This window comes from Nerophis ophidion, linkage group LG06 (assembly GCF_033978795.1).
Source record: "Nerophis ophidion isolate RoL-2023_Sa linkage group LG06, RoL_Noph_v1.0, whole genome shotgun sequence".
Classification (NCBI taxonomy): domain Eukaryota; kingdom Metazoa; phylum Chordata; class Actinopteri; order Syngnathiformes; family Syngnathidae; genus Nerophis; species Nerophis ophidion.
Window position 1 is genome coordinate 34,733,642 of NC_084616.1, and position 21,208 is coordinate 34,754,849.

At 43.4% G+C, this 21,208-nt stretch overlaps 1 protein-coding gene across 2 annotated transcripts in view; it reads left to right on the forward strand.

Annotated features, from left to right (window-relative positions):
* Window positions 1–21,208, forward strand: part of cpne5a (copine Va) — a 266,519-nt gene that overhangs the window by 181,800 nt on the left and 63,511 nt on the right. For both annotated transcript variants that reach the window (XM_061903539.1, XM_061903540.1), the window contains 2 exons: window positions 7,025–7,078; window positions 7,513–7,574. In XM_061903539.1, the coding sequence (XP_061759523.1) occupies window positions 7,025–7,078; window positions 7,513–7,574 (116 nt within the window). The remainder of the gene's footprint in view (window positions 1–7,024; window positions 7,079–7,512; window positions 7,575–21,208) is intronic.

A 21,208-nucleotide genomic window follows, 5' to 3' on the forward strand; every position in this document is an offset into this window, starting at 1 on the left:
CTGTGAAAGTTCAATCCATAGTGGCTCCAACACAGACGCGAGAGTTCAGTTCAAGCGGATCCAAGACAGCAGCGAGAGTCCCGTCCACAGGAAACCATCTCAAGCGGAGGCCGATCAGCAGCGTAGAGATGTCCCCAACCGATACAGGCGAGCGGTCCATCCTGGGTCCCGACGAGCGGTCCATCCTGGGTCTCGACTCTGGACAGCCAGTACTTCATCTATGGTCATCGGACCGGACCCCCTCCACAAGGGAAGGGGGGACATAGGAGAAAGAAAAGAAGCGGCAGATCAACTGGTCTAAAAAGGGAGTCTATTTAAAGGCTAGAGTATACAGATGAGTTTTAAGATGAGACTTAAATGCTTCTACTGAGGTAGCATCTCGAACTGTTACCGGGAGGGCATTCCAGAGTACTGGAGCCCGAACGGAAAACGCTCTATAGCCCGCAGACTTTTTTTGGGCTCTAGGAATCACTAATAAGCCGGAGTCTTTTGGACGCAGATTTCTTGCCGGGACATACGGTACAATACAATCGGCAAGATAGGCTGGAGCTAGACCGTGTAGTATTTTATACGTAAGTAGTAAAACCTTAAAGTCACATCTTAAGTGCACAGGAAGCCAGTGCAGGCGTAATATGATCAAACTTTCTTGTTCTTGTCAAAAGTCTAGCAGCCGCATTTTGTACCAACTGTAATCTTTTAATGCTAGACATGGGGAGACCCGAAAATAATACGTTACAATAATCGAGACGAGACGTAACAAACGCATGGATAATGATCTCGGCGTCTTTAGTGGACAAAATGGAGCGAATTTTAGCGATATTATGGAGATGAAAGAAGGCCGTTTTAGTAACGCTTTTAATGTGTGACTCAAAGGAGAGAGTTGGGTCGAAGATAATACCCAGATTTTTTACAGAGTCACCTTGTTTTATTATTTGGTTGTCAAATGTTAAAGTTGTATTATTAAATAGAGGTCGGTGTCTAGGAGGACCGATAATCAGCATTTCCGTTTTTTTGGCATTAAGTTGCAAAAAGTTAGCGGACATCCATTGTTTAATTTCATTAAGACACGCCTCCAGCTGACTACAGTCCGGCGTGTTGGTCAGCTTTAGGGGCATGTAGAGTTGGGTGTCATCAGCATAACAGTGAAAGCTAATACCGTATTTGCGTATGACGTCACCCAGCGGCAGCATGTAGATGCTGAAGAGTACAGGGCCAAGGACCGAACCCTGGGGAACTCCACACGTTACCTTAACATAGTCCGAGGTCACACTGTTATGGGAGACGCACTGCATCCTATCAGTAAGATAAGAGTTAAACCATGACAGGGCTGAGTCTGACATACCAATTCGTGTTTTGATACGCTCTAATAAAATATTATGATCCACGGTATCGAAAGCAGCGCTAAGATCGAGGAGCAGCAACATAGATGACGCATCAGAGTCCATCGTTAGCAATAGATCATTAGTCAATTTTGCGAGGGCTGTCTCAGTCGAGTGATTTGCCCTGAAACCGGATTGAAAGGTTTCACATAGATTGTTAAACGCTAAGTGTTCATTTAGCTGCTCTGCAACAATTTTTTGGAGGATTTTCGAAATAAAGGGAAGGTGAGACACCGGTCGGTAGTTTACCATGAGGTCAGGATCGAGGTTAGGTCTTTTAAGGAGAGGATGAATAACTGCTTTTTTGAATGCTAGGGGAACAGTGCCCGAGGAAAGTGATAAGTTTATAATATTTAGCACTGATGGACCTAATAATACAAAAAGCTCCTTGATAAGTTTCCCAGAAAGTGGGTCAAGTAAACATGTTGTTTGTTTTATTCCATTTACACGTTATAACAATCCTTCTAATGTTATTTCATCAAAACGAGAGAAACTATTTTGGATATTTGCAGTATCCGCCGTATATACAGTCGTATCTGTGTTACTATAACCCAGTTGTAGCTGGGACGCATTGTCTTTAATCTCCTTTCTAATAAGTCAAATTTTCTTATTAAAGAACTTCATAAAGTCATCTGCCGAATGGGTGGAGCTACTGGAACGAGTGCCTTGTTGGGTTAGCGATGCTACTGTACTAAACAAAAATTTTGGATCGTTTTTATTAATGCGGATGAGATTTGAGTAATAATTAGTTTTAGCTAAGGTAAGCATGCGTTTATAAGTTAATAAACTATCGCTCCATGCTTGATGGTGCACCTCAAGTTTAGTCGTGCGCCATTTGCGTTCCAGCTTTCTACATAATAATTTCTGAGCTCTAGTTTCTTCAGTAAACCATGGCGTACGCCTTTTTGGAGCCTTTTTTAACTTCAGCGGTGCTATACTATCAATGGTTTCGCGCAGGGCGTTGTTAAAGTTGTTAGTGAGGTTATCAATAGAGCCCACATACTTTGGGAACGGTGCCATTACCGAGGGCAGTAGGTCCGCAAGAGTTGTCGTTGTGGCAGCAGTAATGTTGCGGCTGCTATAGCAGTTATTATTATTATTAGCTTGCCGAACATGAGTCTGAACTTCGAATTTTATAAGGTAATGATCGGACATTACTTTAGTACACGAGAGTATCATAACTTTGGAAACGGTGATACCTCTGACAAGCACTAGGTCTATCGTATTACCGCTGCGATGCGTCGGTTCATTTATTATTTGTGTAAGACCACAGCTATCAATTATAGTCTGGAGCGCCACGCACGGTGGGTCCAATGGGGTATTCATATGGATATTAAAGTCCCCCATTATAATTATATTATCGGCGTGCGTCACTAGATCAGCAACAAACTCTGAGAATTCACTAATAAAGTCCGAATAGGGCCCTGGGGGGCGGTAGATAACGGCCAGGCACAGAGGCAGAGGTGTGGCAGACTTCATAGAAAGCACCTCAAACGATTTATATTTATTATTTAAGTTAGGACTAAAGTGCAACACCCCCTCCCCTTTTAAGGTGACGAGCAATATGCGCATTCGTATAGTTAGGAAGGGATGCCTCATTTATCGCAAAAAAGTCGTCTGGTTTAAGCCAGGTTTCGCTAAGACCGATGACGTTAAGGTTGTTGTCTCTAATGACCTCATTGACTAATAACGTTTTGGGAGACAAAGATCTGATGTTTAGAAAGCCCATATTATAGGTAGTGGGCTGTTTTAAGGAGTTGTTGATAAAATTATCCGTAGTAGCGATATTAATAATGTTGCGTTTATTATGCGCAGTGTACTTAAAATAATTACGACCCTATCTAGGAATTGATATGACGGGAATTTTCAGATTGTCTACTTGGCGCTGCGATAAACTGAACACATCGTAATTTGCCACCTCAGTAGAACGCATGTCTAACTCTGACGTAGTCATAGACACAGCAGAAAAAACATTTTGTGAGTTGTGTATTATTCTACGAAAATTGCTATTTGTACAGGGATCATCCAGCCTGGCGCTGGGTAGTTCTAGCTTAACTGACTCCATACCCAGGTTAGGGTGAAGGCCGTCTCTCCTCAGCAAGCCAGGTTTGCCCCAGAAAGAGGGCCAATTATCAATAAACGTAAATCCCTGTTGTCTGCAGAAGCTATCCAGCCACTTGTTAAGAGAGACTAATCTGCTATATCTCTCATCATTGCCTCTCCCAGGCAGGGGGCCAGAGACAATTACTCGATGCCTGGACATCTTTCTGGCGAGATTACAAGCCCTGGCTATGTTTCTCTTTGTAATCTCTGATTGTCTCATCCTAACGTCATTGGAGCCAACGTGTATTACTATATTCGCATAACTAGTGGTGCGGTTAGCCTGCCGTACGTGTTTACTAGACCTGTTGCGAGTTAGCTCCCTAAGATTAGCTTCAATGTCAGGTGCTCTGCCCCCGGGAATACACTTAATTGTGGCTGGTTTGCTAAGCTTTATGTTTCGGGTGATGGAGTCCCCTATGACTAAAGTGTGGTGCCCGGTAGACTGGGGTGTAGGACTAGCTAAAGGGCTAAATCTATTATGCGTCTCAACCGGTACACCGTATCTTGTAGGCCGGTTAGGGCTGCTACAAGCTGGGCTAGTTAGCTCGCTACAGCTAACGCTAGCAGATGTGTCTGCAACATCTAAAGTTACAAAATTATACTGCTCTAACTGGCGGACACGGCTCTCTAGCAAAGCCAACCTATCCATGAGTAAAGTGCACGAAGCGCAGGAAGCCATACTCACAGAAACTTTCCGTCGCCGAGTGGGGTGCCAGCTGTCTTCGGGAAGTGGTGGTCACGGTGGCGGGGGAGAAGCTTCCTTCAGACCGGCGCTGCCTTTCTTCGCTAGCCTCGTTAGCTTAGCAGCTAGCTAGCTGAGGGCGAAGTGGTGAGACAGAGATCGGGTGATTTGCAAGTTAAATTGAACTGTTAAATATGTTCGAGAAGTTGTAAATAAAGCTGCAAAACAGTTAAAATCACACAGATAGAACGATACTTAGCTTTTTTGCAACAAGAGCAGTCAGCGAGCAGTCATTCACGTTGAGTAAGACCTGATGTTTTGGTCGGATCTTACAGAGTTAACTTCAACATTCGCAATACCAACTATCTCAAGGGCGGCTCTTAACCATGGCATAATATTGACAATTTAAAGTATAGTAGCAGAGAGACAGCTTTTATCCCCCCAAAAAACCTCATGAGATGTGACACTCGTAAATTGGGATACTTCTAAATATAAAATAGGTAAAAAATTGGATGTATTCTGATAAACTGTCTGTAACCATTTTGATCTGCTTACCCTGGCCAATAACCACATGCTCAAGGCCAGAGCCGTGTATTTAGAGAGAGTATGGCCAACTCGGTTTCAAAGTTGGTAGCAAACATGGCGCCCTGTTGTTATGGGACTTTTGACCAATGGCCTGAGAATCCTCTAAATGATTGGTCAAAATCCCTTCACGTGACTACAGGGTGTTATGTTTGCAACCAACTTTAAAACTGAGTTGGCTATACTATCGCTATACAGTTAAAGTACCAATGATTGTCACGCACACACTAGATGTGGCGAAATTATTCTCTGCATTTGACCCATCACCCTTGATCACCACCTGGGAGGTGAGGGGAGCAGTGGGCGGCAGCAGCAGTCTCGCGCCCGGTAATCATTTATGGGGATTCAACCCCCAATTCCAACCCTTAATGCTGAGTGCCAAGCAGGGAGGTAATGGGTCCCATTTTTACAGTCTTTGTTATCACTCGGTTGGGATTTGAACTCACGACCTACCGATCTCAGGGCGGACACTCAAACCACTAGGCCACTGAGTAGGTATACACATATACACTCTGTGGGATTCCAGTTTTGCATGAAGAAGTCCATGTCAAATGTCAATGAATGAATGACAGTGCCCTTCATACGGAATTTTCCTAACCATATCCTGCTCCGCCATTGACATAATGGCATATGGTATGATAGAAAATCGCCGCACACAGTGTTAGTGCTTGTCTTAAATTGCGGTACTACTGGGTTTGAATCCTGGTTGAGGTTCAGTAAGGAAGGTTTTTTAAATTTGTGTTTTAATTATGCTAACATTTGTTATTTTGTACCAACAAAAAAGTATTGAATTATGTAATTCAAATAAATTAGTTTTTATACAAAATATGCATAACATTAAAATCAAGTTTAATTAAACACATGTAAAAATAGTTTTACATGGATAAAAAGTGTAATTTTTTTGTAATTTTACTTAGGGACCAAATGTAGCCTGGGGCGGCCCTGCACATGCTGACATCCTAGCGTATCTCCTTAAGATGATTATATGCCAAAATATTTATTTCTTTTTACTTTTTAATTGGGTGTTAATTTTTTAGTATTTTCAAATGTAAGATTAAAATGTTACCCTAATTTGAATCACTAATAACCAATATTTATTGTAATCTGCTTGTCTTGCTTATGCCAATGATGGTGTACTTATTGAGCATACAGTAGCTCTATTATACACTATATTGTCGAAAGTATTTGGCCACCTGCTTTGACTGTCATATGAACTTGAAGTGGCATCCCATTCCTAACCCATAGGGTTCAATATGATATCAGTCCACCTTTTGCAGCTATTACAGCTTCAACTCTTCAGGGAAAGCTGTCCACAAGGTTGCGGAGTGTGCTTATAGGAATGTTTGACCATTCTTCCAAAAGCGCATTGGTGTGGTCACACACTGATGTTGGTCGAGAAGACCTGGTTCTCAGTCTCTGTTCTGATTCATCCCAGAGGTGTTCTATCAGGTTCAGGTCAGGACTCTGTGCAGGCCAGTCAAGTTCATCCACACCAGTCTCTGTCATCCATGTCTTTATGGACCTTACTCTGTGCACTGGTGCACAGTCATGTTGGAAGAGGAAGGAGCCCATTCCATGAAGCTCTCTGCATACTGTACATGGGCTGATTGGAAGTTCAAATGATGTTTGGAGCTCTGTAGCAACTGACTGTGCAGAAAGTCGGCAACCTCTTTGCACTATGCGCTTCAGCATCCACTGACCCCTCGCTGTCGTTGCTAAGTTGCTGTTGTTCCAAAACTCTTCCAATTTCTTATAATAAAGCCAACAGTTGACTTTGGAATACTTAGGAGCGAGGAAATATAATGACTGGATTTGTTGCACAGGTGACATCCTATGACAGTTCCACGCTGGAAATCTCTGAGCTCCTGAGAGCGACCCATTCTTTCACAAATGTATTTAGAAACAGTCTCTATGCCTAAGTACTTGATCGTATACACATGTGGCCGGACAAAGTGACTAGGACACCTGATTTAGATCATTTGGATGGGTGGCCAAATACTTTTAGCAGTATAGTTTTTATAGCTGTAAATTTGTCACGATACAATTCACAGGCAAAGCGCTCTCACTGCCTTGAATAATTTGCATCTTGCTGTGAGGCATGATCAATGCTATCTCATCCTCGTAAAGCTATTGGATTAGGTGTATGCTCCATTACCCTTTCAGTCATGGAATTGGACGGCAAATATGTTTTTTATTACTCGCCCAGGGCGGCATGCAAGAGTGATGTGATAAGTTCACATGATCATTATCCTACTTTTCCATTCTGTGTTCACAATAGGTGGTGAACGCCAAGAAGAAGTTAAAGAAAAAAAGATACATCAACTCTGGAACGGTGAGTCTGAGTTTTGAGATAAGAATAACTCTCACAGGAAGTCTCCACTAAATGGATTAGACACAGCAGCTGAGTTAAGCTAAATGTTTTATTCCATCCGCCAGAGTCAGAAATTACAGTGCAGGCAGTGAAATGAAACATTTGGCGGAATGTTGTGGCTAAACGTTGTAATATTCTGTAATGAGCCTCAAGTCTGGGGCCAAGTGTGTGGTGATGAATGCTTGTAATATATGCATCCATCAGTGCACAAGCACATTTTGGATTGTAATGTCAACATTAAACATTCTGTTCATGCGTCACACTCATTCTGCATGGGTGAGGCATTTTCGGGGTGGTTTGCACAGAGGTCAGCTGTTAATGTGTTAATGCAGATTGGTAGCTCTCCCTCGCTTTAATGACCAAACATTAAACAATCTGTTTTGTTCTGCCATCAGGTGTCCTTGTTGTCATTCAACGTGGAGTCAGAGCACACATTCCTGGACTACATCAAAGGAGGGTGAGTGCTGTGTGTTGGATTGTGACTGTTACAGTTATACATAGTTCTACTCTCTTAATGCATGTATCAGTGTGGTAATATGTTTGCAAGTGTGCAAAACTAAACGTTGCAGCAAATAAGGTCTATCTTGTTACATACATACATGCGTTTGGAAGCGACTTTTTTTTCAAATATTTTAGGTCAGCCAAAACAACAAAAAAATGCAAGAGTATATATAATACATATGTATGTGTGTGTATACATATATATATATATATATATATATATACATATATATATATATATACATATATATATATATATATATACATATATATATATATATATATATATATATATATATATATATATATATATACATATATCCGTATCCATATATATTTCATATATATATTTTTTTAATATATATATATTTATATATATATATATATATATATTATATTATATATATCCTTCCATTTACTACCGCTTGTCTCATTCGGAGTCACAGGGGTGCTGGAGCTTATCGCAGATGCTTTGGGCGGAAGGCGGGGTACACCCTGGACAAGTCGCCACCTCATCGCAAGGCCAACACAGATAGACAGACAACATTCACACTCACATTCACACACTAGGGCCAATTTGGTGTTGCCAATCAACCTATCCCCAGATGCATGTCTTTGGAGGTGGTAGGAAGCAGGAGTGTATATATATAAGTATAATAAAAAATATATATATATGTATGTATATATATATATATATATATATATATATATATATATATATATATATATATGTATATATATATATATATATATATATATATATATATATATATATATATATATATATATATAATTCCTGTCCAAATTATTTTGTTGATGTAGATGCCCATATATCCTGTACCGATTTACTATAGAAAAGACAAGTGTGGGATTTACCTTTTTTTTTCACTTCATTAAATGTTTGAAGAGAATCTTATAAAAAAACATTTTCTTTTAATTATTGTAAAAAAATAACATAACTGTTTTGTCTATTTTATGGAGCTATGTAGTCAATCATAGAACACTACATTAAGGCTGTCAAATTATTTATATTTTAAATCTCATTAATCACCCTTTTGAATTTGAATTTAAGAATGATTAATCACGGTTAAAACTTGTCCAGGGTGTACGCCGTCTTCCGCCCGAATGCAGCTGAGATAGGCTGCAGCACCCCCCATGACCCCAAAAGGGACAAGCGGTAGAAAATGGATGGACACGGTTCATTGCTATCTTGTATAATGCAATTTTCCCTTCTTGTTTTGTTGTTTTCTGCTGTTTTTTAAATTTTATTTGGTCTTGTCTGTAATGTCAGCCAATCGGCTCCTCTTTTTTCTGGAATCCTCCCATTTGGTCAGTGAGTACTTACTGCGCCCATGCGCCGAGGGGGTTTTAGGTGCAAACCTCAACAAGGGACCTCTCCCCTCCTGTGTGACTGGCTGCAATGGATGCCAAGTGGGTACAGTTGTTGCAAATTATTCATGATTATTTAAGTGTCCAGTCCATCGGGGGCAAGTAGAGGGTCGTAGGAGGTCTCCAAACAGGTCATACACGGATGGTTCACACTGGGTCATGACTTAGAACAGCTAACACTTCCTGCGGACTGGTATCTCATCTGTGGCCATCTGGTAACCTCTCCATGCAGGAGAGGGGGTGGGCGGAGGAGAAGCGGCAGGTCAACTGGTCTAAAACAGTCTATGTAAAAACTAAAGTGTACAAATGAGTTAAGGTGGGACTTAAATCCTTCTACCAAGTTGACATCTCTAACTGTTGTTGGTAGGACATTCCAGAGTACTGGAGCCCAAATAAAAAACTGTCTAGAGCCTGCAGACTTTTTAGAAAACTCTCGAGAGCCTGCAGACTTTTTTTGAGCTCTGGGAATCACTAATAAGCCAGCATTTTTTAATGTAGATTTCTGAACGGAACATAGGGTACAATACAATCAGCAAGATAGGATTTATTCAAACATGTTAAAACTTTCTCTGGGAACAGCGAGCACGTGAGTCAGTGCCTTTAAAGTTATGATGTGCTATGACTAAAGCGTAAATGATGTAAATTTGAAAATCGCTAATCTTCATCTTTTAAGAGTGATTTCAAAAGCATTACATTATGATCCATCACTCATCTCCTCCACTATACTGTGTCGCAGCACAGTTTTTCAACTACAACTCTGCCTTGCATTTCATCTTGTGGAATGGTCTCAGATGTGCTCTCCTTGCAGGAATCTTAGTCCACAGCTCAACGGCCGTGTCAATGAAAATGATAAAAGACGGCCAAAATTGTAATTAAGGCCGGACAACCAGTTACACTTGAACACGTTTCTCAGTGCCCTGGTTTTGGTTGTCCTAGATCTGTCTTGTTCCTCTGTCCTCGGTACACTCACACAGTGTACCCCCTCACACACACCTTGAATAACAGTTATTTTATTCCCACTGCTGCCTCCCTCTGCTCCAATGTGTCCTAAAAAGTTTTAACAATTCTGGATTTAATTCTAAGAAGTCCAATTAAAGTTTTCACTTCACACTCTGTCTCAGTACAAGCATATCCAATGTTTATAGTTGAATATAATGTTGTAAGCTTTCCTACTCACACAGTCACACTAGAAGCCAGTCGTTCGGGTTTGACAGGAGATGTATTCCTTGATTGGTCACACATTAACAATGTCTCGACTTTTCAGTCGCTCTGGTTTCTCATCACCAAGTGTGTCTCTGCTTCCGTCTCTCTGGTCTCGACCACTCCTTGCACCCGGCCGCTCACTGTTAAGGACAACAAATGATTACTCTAACACGTACCACCTGCGACACTAATCATCTGACAGCTGTGTGTCTCAGCCAGCACATGCCACGCCCCAGTCACCCAGACGGGTTCGCTGACCTTCACTCCAACAGTGCACTGATCACAATCCTCCCCTACATACCTCCACCGCCAGACTTAGGCCGGGACATCACCGCGCCCCCCCCCCCACCCCGAGAGCGGGAGAGAAAGTCCGCCACGACCATCTGCGCTCCTGGCCCTATGGATCACTCTGAAATGGTAGGGTTGTAAAGCAAGATACCAACGGGTGATCCGCGCTTTGGCATCTTTCATGCGGTGGAGCCACTGGAGAGGCTTGTGGTCCTAGCAGAGGCTGAACGGGCGTCCCAGCAGGTAGTACAGGAGGGCAGCGAACGCCCACCGGATAGCCAGGCACTCCCTCTCCACCGTGCTGTACCGGCCTTCTCGTTCTGACAGCTTTCTGCTGATATATAGGATGGGGTGGTCGATACCCTCTTTCTGCTGTGATAAAACCGCTCCCAGCCCTCTGCCCGACGCGTCCGCCTGCAAACAAAATGGGAGGGAAAAATCAGGCATGTGTAGTACCGGCTCCTCGCAAAGTACTTTCCTCACCTTCTCGAATGTCTGCTGGCACTGCTCCGTCCACTGGACCAGATCTGGAGCACCTTTCCGGGTGAGGTCAGTTAGTGGGCTGGTCAGGTCTGCAAACCGGGGGACGAACCTCCAGTAGTAGCCCACCAGCCCCAAAAACTGCCTCACCTCTTTTTTCGTCTTCAGGGTCGGGCAGGCTGCAACTGCCGCGGTTTTGTATATCTGAGGCCGCACCTGACCTTCCCCCAAGTGGTACCCCAGATACTGTACCTCCCTCCGGCCAACCGCGCACTTTGCCGGATTGGCGGTGAGCCCCGCCAGCCTCAGGGACTCGAGTACTGCCCCCACCCTCTGCACATGCTCCGCCCAGTTGTTCCCCTGAATGATGACATCATCCAGATAGGCGGCAGCATATGCAGCGTGAGGACACAGCACCCGGTCCATGAGTCTCTGAAAAGTGGCGGGCGCACCGAACAAGCCGAACGGAAGGGTCACGAATTGGTATAAACCTTCCGGAGTGGAGAATGCCGTTTTTTCCTTAGACTCTGGAGACAAGGGAATCTGCCAGTAACCCTTAGTTAAATCCAGTGTCGTAAAAAAACGAGCAGTGCCCAACCGGTCTAGGAGCTCGTTAACCCGGGGCATCGGGTAGGCATCAAAGCGTGACACATCATTTACCTTGCGGTAGTCCACACAGAATCGCACAGACCCATCTTTCTTCCGTACGAGAACTATGGGACTGCTCCATGCTCTGTGACTCTTCTATTACCCCCAGTTCCAGCATGGCTTTTAATTCCTCCCGAACTACTTTGCGCTTGTGTTCGGGTAACCTATAGGGCCGAGACCTCACCGTCACGCCTGTGCTGGTCTCTATGTGATGTTGGGTGAGGTTCGTGCAGCCTGGCAGGGGGGAGAACACGTCAGCAAAATGTTGCTGTAAATTAACCACATGTACTTTTTGTGACGGAGTCAGATTATCATCACAGCGGAGAAGGGAGGGCCGGGGAAACGGGAAACCTCCGGCCCCAGTTCCTCGTTCTCCGCTATCGCTGTCACCATGGAGACCCTTTTAATAGGTTGAGGTGGTAGGTTTGGGTTGCCCCGCCCCTGTCAGACCGCCGGACCTCATAATCCACATCACCCACTCGTCGTGTGACCACGAAGGGTCCTTGCCACTTGGCGAGTGATTTAGAGCTGGATGTTGGGAGTAATACAAGTACTTTCTCTCCCGGTGAAAATTGTCTGAGTTGCGTCCCCTTGTTATACAGGCGTTGCTGGTGTTTTTGGGCTTGGAGCAAATTCTCCCGTGACCCAATGTGTGGAGTCTTGCTCTCAAGTCAATGACGTACTGAATTTCGTTTTTACTTGGACTTGGACCTTCCTCACAGCTTTCCTTAACTAGGTACAGTACTCCTCGCGGCTTCCTGCCGAATAACAGTTCAAACGGGGAAAACCTTGTGGAGGCCTGAGGAACTTCCCGCACTGCAAACAATAGGGGATCCAACCATTTATGCCAATTGGGTTTGTCCTCGTGTACGAACTTCCGGATCATGGATTTCAAAATTCTATTCATCCGTTCTACCAGCCCATCTGTCTGTGGGTGGTAAACGCTGGTCCGAATAGATTTGATCCCCTATAATCCGTACAGCTCCTTTAATGTGCGTGACATAAAGGACGTGCCCTGGTCAGTTAGAATCTCTTTCGGGATTCCAACTCGGGAGATAACTTGAAACAGTGCCTGTGCTACACTCTTTGCAGAGATGGAGCGCAGTGGTACTGTTTCGGGATAGCCCGTTGCGTAATCCACCAGGAATAGCGCAAAGCGATATCCCTGGGTGCTCGGATGAAATGGTCCGACGAGGTCCATACCAATACGTTCAAACGGGACCTCAATGAGTGGTAATGGCCGCAAAGGAGCCCTAGGGGTGGCCGCGGGGTTGACTAGCTGACAATCCGGGCAGGACGCGCACCAGCGGCGCACGTCCGCTCGAATGCCGGGCCAATAGAACCGGACCATTATCCGATTAAGTGTCTTATCATACCCCAACAACTACTGGGTGATTTCTTCCCCTGTCTGAGTGTCACGACTCACTCTGTATAATCTGTCCCTAATCAATGCAAAGTGAGGGAAATCCCGCGCTGTCCCCGGGCGAACCAGCTATCCATCAATTGAAATCACTTGGTCCCAGGTCGCGCGCAGGGTGTCATCTCGAGACTGCTCAAGTGGAAAATCATCCATGGGGCGCCATTGGGGAGCCGGGGAGACTTCCTGAGAAGCCCCCGCCGTCTCCCCTTCCCCCTCCCCCCCGGCAGCGTCGGATGATCTCGCATCGCCGATGAGAACAGCGCGGATATCCCCTTTCCCTACCGGTCGTGAACGCACCCCTGCGCACTGCTCTATTAACCCATTAAATCCCGACCAATTGTTTCCCAAGATTAAGGGGTGCGCCAGGCGCGAACTTACAGCCACCTTAACACTATGTTTTTTTCCCTTAATAAAAATTTCCACCGGCACAATAGGGTACTCGTGAACATCCCCATGCACACATTTAACCCCCACCCGTGTACCCATTCTCAACGCCCAGGGTCGAACCAGATTATGGTGGATCATGGACTGCTCGTAGCCCGAATCCACCATCGCCCGGTGTGTACTCCCTTGTATCCCAACCGGTACGTAGTACGTCTCTCCTGGCCCGGGGGAGGGCGCCGCAGGGTCGACGACCCTGATCACCTGACCCACCTCCATGCTTTTACATTCCCGCTGCAGGTGTCCAAGCCGTCCACACCTCCAGCACACCTGCCCAGGCATCCGAGGAGCCGTTTGCGGGGGAGACACAGCGTCTGTAACGGCCGGGTTCTGAGGAGGAGAAAAAACAGTTTGAGCATTTTTAAATCTCGTCCATTGCTGAATCGCATCTCGCGCGGCGCTGGAACTGGGCGCTCCCCCGCCTCCGCTGTCTTTTCCTCCTTCCGATGCACTGCCAAATGATCTTCTGCAAGGGCCACCGCCGCGGCCAGGTCTTGTGGGCGGTGATACCGGAGCCACGCTGAGGTCCGTAGCGGGATCGCTTCCATCAACTGCTCCAGAATTATTTGTTCCATCACCTCCTCGACTCGCCCGGGTTGCAGCCATCTGGTCGCCGCGTCGCTGAGTTGCTGTCTCAGGGCGAAAGGCCGCTCCTCCGGGCCGAGTCGTATTGCCCGGAATTGGCGCCTGTGATCCTCTTTGGATCCTCCCGTCCGGTCCAGCACTGCGCGTCTCAAGTCCCGGTACCTTACCCGGGAATCTGGTGGTAGGCTGAGTGCCGCTCGTTGCGCCTCTCCCGCCAGCAGCGGCAGCAGACGCACTGCCCATTCCTCCTCCGGCCATGCGCATGCGCCCGCCGTGGCTTCGAACATGTCCATAAATGATTGTGGATCTTCTGTCTCCGCCATTCTGTGCATCCCCACAGTCGCTAGGGATGGCCTCGCTGTTGTGGGTGTTCCTGCTCCGGACCTCTCTGTCATGGCTCGCAGGATTTGATTTTGTTGCGCGATTTGGCTTTGCATCGCCTCCATCTGCCGGTGATTTGCGGTAGATATTTGCGCCATCAGCTGCCCCAATGCTTCTATCGGGCTAGGTGTTGACATTGTTATATTGTATTTTTTTTAAGTTGAGCGCCAAATGTAAGCTTTCCTACTCACACAGTCACACTGGAAGCCAGTCGTTCGGGTTTGACAGGAGATTTATTGCTTGATTGGTCACACATCAACAATGTTTCGACTTTTCAGTTGCTCTGGTTTCTCATCACCAAGTGTGTCTCTGCTTCCGTCTTTCCGGTCTCAACCACTCCTTGCACCCGGCCGCTCACTGTTAAGGACAACAGATGATTACTCTAACACGTACCACCTGCGCGACTAATCATCTGACAGCTGTGTCTCTCAGCCAGCACATGCCACGCCCCCGTCTGAGGGTGTGCTGTCTCCAGTCACCCGACGGGGTCACTGACCTTCACTCCAACAGTGCACTGATCACAATCCTCCCCTACAAATGTCGAGGTCAGTGATTCTCAAACTGTGGTACGCGGGCTTCATCAAGTAGTACAGTCACTTATTTAAATTTTCTACTGTACTTTTTTAAGTAGAGTGTGTTTTTTTTCCTATATTCAAACACAGTGTTACTATTCAAACTGTGCGTAACGTTACAGAGGCTAAAATCCTAAATATACTTGATAAATAAAATATCTGCCTTGTTTTTTTAATGAATACTTAGGCCTACTACACTATTGTATTTTAATTTGTGTCTTATGGATGTACTTGGAGAACAAGTGTTCTCTAAGGTGGTAATTGGTGAAAAAAGTTTGACAACCACTGATCTAGGTTATGTTAGGTATTACCAGTACAGTATGCAATCCCCAAAGTTGGCTAAGTGTCTACTGCAAAAAAGTATGTATATATTATTATTACGGAGCATCTCACTCTTTTGCCACATTTGGCAAAATATACACTTTCAATAATTTAGAAGGAAACACATTTAAAACGCCTGAAATTAGCTGACTCTTATATAATAATATCAGCGTGTAAGCTTTCTGCATCTTACGGTCTGGCAGCGTTGCTTGTGAAATAATCCCAAGATGCTAAGGCAAATATGCGAAGTGCAAGGTAAAAAGTCAATTAAATAAGTGTAACCCAGAGAGCACCAACATGGTCGAAGCACAAACTGATCACGGGTGAGTGGAAGAGACTTACAAAAAACAGGTAGCAAAAGGAAGAGCTATGCAGCCCAGCGACAATAATTACTACACTCCCAAAGGCACAAAACAACAGACGAGGCTGTTTTAGGAGGCTTCCAGATTGGCAACTAGGGACAAGTGCATCCCAATTGCCTGATTGACATGTCAGGGAGCCAGCACTCAAACTAGAGGAATGGTGGTGGCAAACAGGGAATGGAAACTAAAATAAAACCGCACAACAGAAAATAATACAGAAAATAAGGAAACATTAAACAAAAGTCTAAGACAATCATCAAGGATCATGACACTGCACATGTTACCTACTACAGGTTTTACTTTAAAGTCTGCAACCAACTGAAAGCCTTATTGAAGCAAACCAAACCACTCAAAAACTTTTAAAACTTCAAATTATATACACATGGTTTGTTGCTTAGGACAAAATGTTAGAGGCCTTCATGCCCGTGTTGAAAGGTAGAATTAATCATTTTATTTTAAACACATCAGATCTAATTGTATTGAGCTGCAGATGTGCAAAGCTTATTAAAAATGTGATTGCTTTCATAATTTAATAAGTGCATAAAAACAAAATACAGTAATTCATTCATACTTAACCATCTGGGGACATCCATCCATCCATTTTCTACCGCTTATTCCCTTTGGGGTCGCGGGGGGCGCTGGTGCCTATCTCAGCTACAATCGGGCGGAAGGCGGTGTACACCCTGGACAAGTCGCCACCTCATCGCAGGGCCAACACAGATAGACAGACAACATTCACACTCACATTCACACACAAGGACCAATTTAGTGTTGCCAATTAAACTATCCCCAGGTGCATGTCTTTGGAAGTGGGAGGAAGCCGGAGTACCCGGCGGGAACCCACGCATTCACGGGGAGTACATGCAAACTCCACACAGAAAGATCCCGAACCCGGGATTGAACCCTGACTACTCAGGACCTTTGTATTGTGAGGCAGACGCACTAACCCATCTGTCATCATGGGGACATTCGATTTTTTATTAATTTCAAAGCCAAACAGGACATAAAAGTGTGTAAGATTTTGAAGGGCACAAAAACATTTTGGTACTTATTTTGCTCAAATTCCTTATCAAACTTCAGTCCTAAAGAAAAATATCGAACGTGTGTTTTTAAATGGTGACCATTTTGAGATATTTTGATAAAATAATGTCACAGATTTAAAATTGTTAACTAATTACCGTTATGCAAAATGTATACAGACTGAAAACTATGATCTTTTATGCTCTTTGAAATCCGAAAGATTAATATGTCCTGTTTGGCTTTGAGGTATTGTTGAATAAGACCTAGTGTATCATATACCCGTGAAGAAATTGGACATTGACATTTTAAAATGTAAGATGAAAGAAAGACTCTTGGGAAAATTAAAGGACAAATAAGTCAGCCTTTGTCCCCTGAGGGTTAAGTGGACAACTGACCTCAAGGGTAACAATAACAGTACAAGTACAGTACAGGCCAAAAGTTTGGACACACTTTCTCATTCAATGCGTTTTCTTTATTTTCATGACTATTTACATTGTAGATTTTCACTGAAGGCATCAAAACTATGAATGAACACATGTGGAGTTATGTACGTAACAGAAAATGTTAAATAATGGTAAACTGTGTGCGTCCAACAGCCCCTCCAACCCCAATGCCATACAGGACTTTTGTAAGGATCTACATATCCCATCCTTGTCACCAGATCAGGTCTTGAATTTAAATAAGCCAGTAAAACAACAATAAATATTGGAGGTCATTAAGTCTCTACAAACTAAAAAAATCCCCTCGTCTGGATGGTCTGCCGTGTGAATTTTATGTGAAATTCTCCACACAGATTGCTCCCATTTTGGCAGCCATGTATTTAGAATCACTAGAAGTGGGATTCCTTCCAACCACCCTAAATCAGTCATGCATAACATTACTGGCAAAAAAGAGCAAGGAGCCTTTAGACTGCAGATCCTATAGACCCATATATTTGTCAAACACAGACTATAAAATATTGGCCAAAGTACTGGCTTATCTTTTGGAAAACATTTTACCCAGTTTAATATCCCCAGACCAGACAGGCTTTGTTAAGCATAGACACTAATTTTTAATACCGGACGCCTGTTTAACATAATGTACACTCCTTGGCAAGCTGCTTCAGAATGTCTTCTCTCCATGGATGCAGAGGAGGCATTCGATAGAGTAGAATGGGACAACCTTTTTGAAACGCTGGCAACATTTGGAATCGGTATAACATTCATCACGTGGATAAATCTGTTATAATCCAGTCCTTCTGCTATGATTCTGACTAATAATTTGTATTTAAGTCCTTTTGATTTGCACCGTGGAACTCGCTAGGGATGCCCCCTCAGTCCCTTTCTTTTTGTCCTGGCTATCGAACCCCTAGCTTCAGCCATTAGGTCTAATCACTCCATAATGGGCATAAATAGAGGAAACATAGAACATAAATTGTCCCTTTATGCTGACGACCTTCTCCTTTATGTGTCCAACACATAGTCTGCAATTACATTTATCCTTAGCCTGTTACAATGGTTTGGTGAAATCTCAGGGTATAAACTGAATTTACATAAAACTGAGCTACTGCCCTTGAAAATGGACGTCCCAATACTAGAAAACAATAGTTTCCCCGTTAAGATCACTACAGACAGTTCTAATTACCTCGAAGTTACTATTACAAAGAATTTTAAAGACCTGTTTAGGCCAAACTTTGGAAAATTGTTTACACAAACCAATCAAGATCTGGCTAATTGGACTCCCTTGCTCATTATACTCATAGGTAGAGTCAATGCAATTAAGATGACTGTGCTTCCAAAATATTTGTATTTGTTTCAATGGTTGCCTGTATTTATCCCTGGCACATTTTTGAAAAAATTAGACTGAATAATCTCAGTTTTATATTTGGAATGGCAAACAGCCACGCCTGCGCAAGGAGTTTTTGCAAAGAGCAAAACATGATGGAGGAATGGCCCTTCTAAATTTCCGTATACATTACTTGGCTGCCAACTTACATTGCATGTCATAATGGACATATAACCACCTACATCAGGAAAATCCTACATGGGTGAAGCTGGAGACACATTCTTGCGGTTCTGCTTCCTTAGCAGCCTTATTGGGTGCGGCTTTGCCTCTACCAGTGAAGACAATCAACATTAATCCTGTAGTTAGTCACTCGCTCAAAATATACTGTCAATTTTGAAAACATTTTGACCAGCAAGGAATGAGCCTCTTCAGCCCTGTTGCATCAAATCATTGCTTTCCACCTTCAACACTTGACACAGCTTTTAATATGTGGCATCAAACGGGTTTGAAATCCTTCAATGATCTCTTTATAGACAATATATTCGCCTCTTATATGGAGTTGTCCAAGAAATTGAATTGACCCAGTTCCCATATATTTAGATATTTCCAGATTATGGGATTATGTTAAAACAGTTCTTCCACAGTTCCCCAACAAACCCTCTAAATCAAACACATATGAAATCAAGTCTTTCAATCCAACAAAGGAGGGCAAGAGGGCAATCTCACATATATTTAATTTACTCTCAGGATTTGAATGCACTTTCATGCAAAGAATTAGAACAGCATGGGAACAACACCTCCAAACATCAATGGATGACGGAACTTGGGCAAAAATTATGAAAAGGGTTAATGTCAGGTTCAAACACTGATGACATATACTAAACAAGACAAGAAGCAAATAATTAAACAGAGACCGAATTAAATTTGGCTAATTGAGGGGAAACGTGTCGACCTGTAACCTCTTACAGTGTCACCCACGCTCTGCCACAAGATTGCACGCCTCCTTCTTTTATTTGGACATTCCCTGACCACATGGCCACAGCTGTTTCTAAGGGACGAGGGTCGTATACAGTTCACAGAAAATGTTGTAAACAGTTCACAGAAAAGGTCTGTTCAAAAAAGAGGTGTGTAAAACAGTTCAAAAAGAGGTTCGTAGAACAGTTCAAAAAGAGGTTGCCTGGAGAGGGGTCTGGTCCTGCTTCCTCTTCGCTTTTGTAGTTTTTGGGTCAGAAAATATATTTCTGTTTGATTACAATACATGAAAGAAACAGGAACACCTTCATGTCGCTTCCCCCTTACACAGTGGAGTTTTACAAGCCTGACTCTTGGTAGGTTCAAAGACAGCTTTTGTTCTTCTCGCTGGGAACTCATTACGACACAAAGTGTTTGTGATAATTTAGAAACAATTATTCTAACAGTTCACTTGTCTTGTATGAGCGCAAGACACTCACTTGTCCAATTTAAAGTGATACACCGGGTGCACGTCTCAAAAGCAAAATTAGCTAAAATATTCCCCCAAATTAACCCATCATGTGATGGATGTAAACTAGATAACACAACATTAATACACATGTTTTGGCTTTGTCCGAAGCTAAAGGGGTACTGGAAGTCCATCTTCAAAGCACTCTCCACAGTCTTAACAGTTCAAATTGATCCAAACCCTTTAATGTCTATATTTGGAGTCGTTTCTGAAGGGAGGGAGCTACCTGTAGGGGGTCATAAAAAAATAGTGGCTTTTACCACCCTCCTCGCACGCCGCCTGATATTGTTGGAGTGGAAGGAGGCTGTCCCACCCTCAGTCTCCCACTGGATAAGGGATGTGCTAGCAAACCTGAAGCTGTATACTGTACATTACGGGGGTCTGAAAACAAGTTTTTTAAAGTGTGGAGACCTTTTTGGATTTTTTTTATCAATCCTCTACACAAGTGCAGGAATAGCCCTCGACACATACCTGAATATGACTGCCGACGTCTCAGGCCTTGTCATGCTGCTTCTACAGTGTGTTTCAGCTTTCAATTACTTTGTCTCAAGTGCCTTGTATTGAACATTTTTTTGTTTGTTTTTTTATTACTCTGGGTACTTTTGTACTTTTTTTTTTTTGTTCTAAGTGACAGCAGCGGTAGGGGACGGACAGGGTTTGGAATGTTTTGTTAATTATGAATGTGAAAATCAATAAATAGACCTATAAAAAAAGAAAGAGAATAAAAAGGTGAAATGACTGAAAACATGTTTTATATTCTAGTTTCTTCAAAATAGCCACCCTTTCCTCTGATTATTTTTCGCACATTCTTGGCATTCTCTCGATGAGCTTCAAGAGGTAGTCATCTGAGATGGTTTTTACTTCACTGGTGTACTCGAAGCTCATCAAGAGAATGTCAAGAGTGTGCAAAGCAGTAATCAGAGCAAAGGGTGGCTATTTTGAAGACACTAGCATATAAAACATGTTTTCAGTTGTTTCACCTTTTTTTGTTAAGTACATAACTCCACATGTTCTTATTCATAGTTTTGATGCCTTCAGTGACAATCTACAATGTAAATAATCATGAAAATAAAGAAAACCCATTGAAGAAGGCGTGTCCAAACTTTTGGCCTGCACTGTATGTTCCAGCTCTGTATGTATAAACTATATCATAATGATTAATGTATCCATTACACTGGAACTGTGTCAAAATACATATAATTTCAGTACACAGTCAATGTTTACAAGTATAGAGCC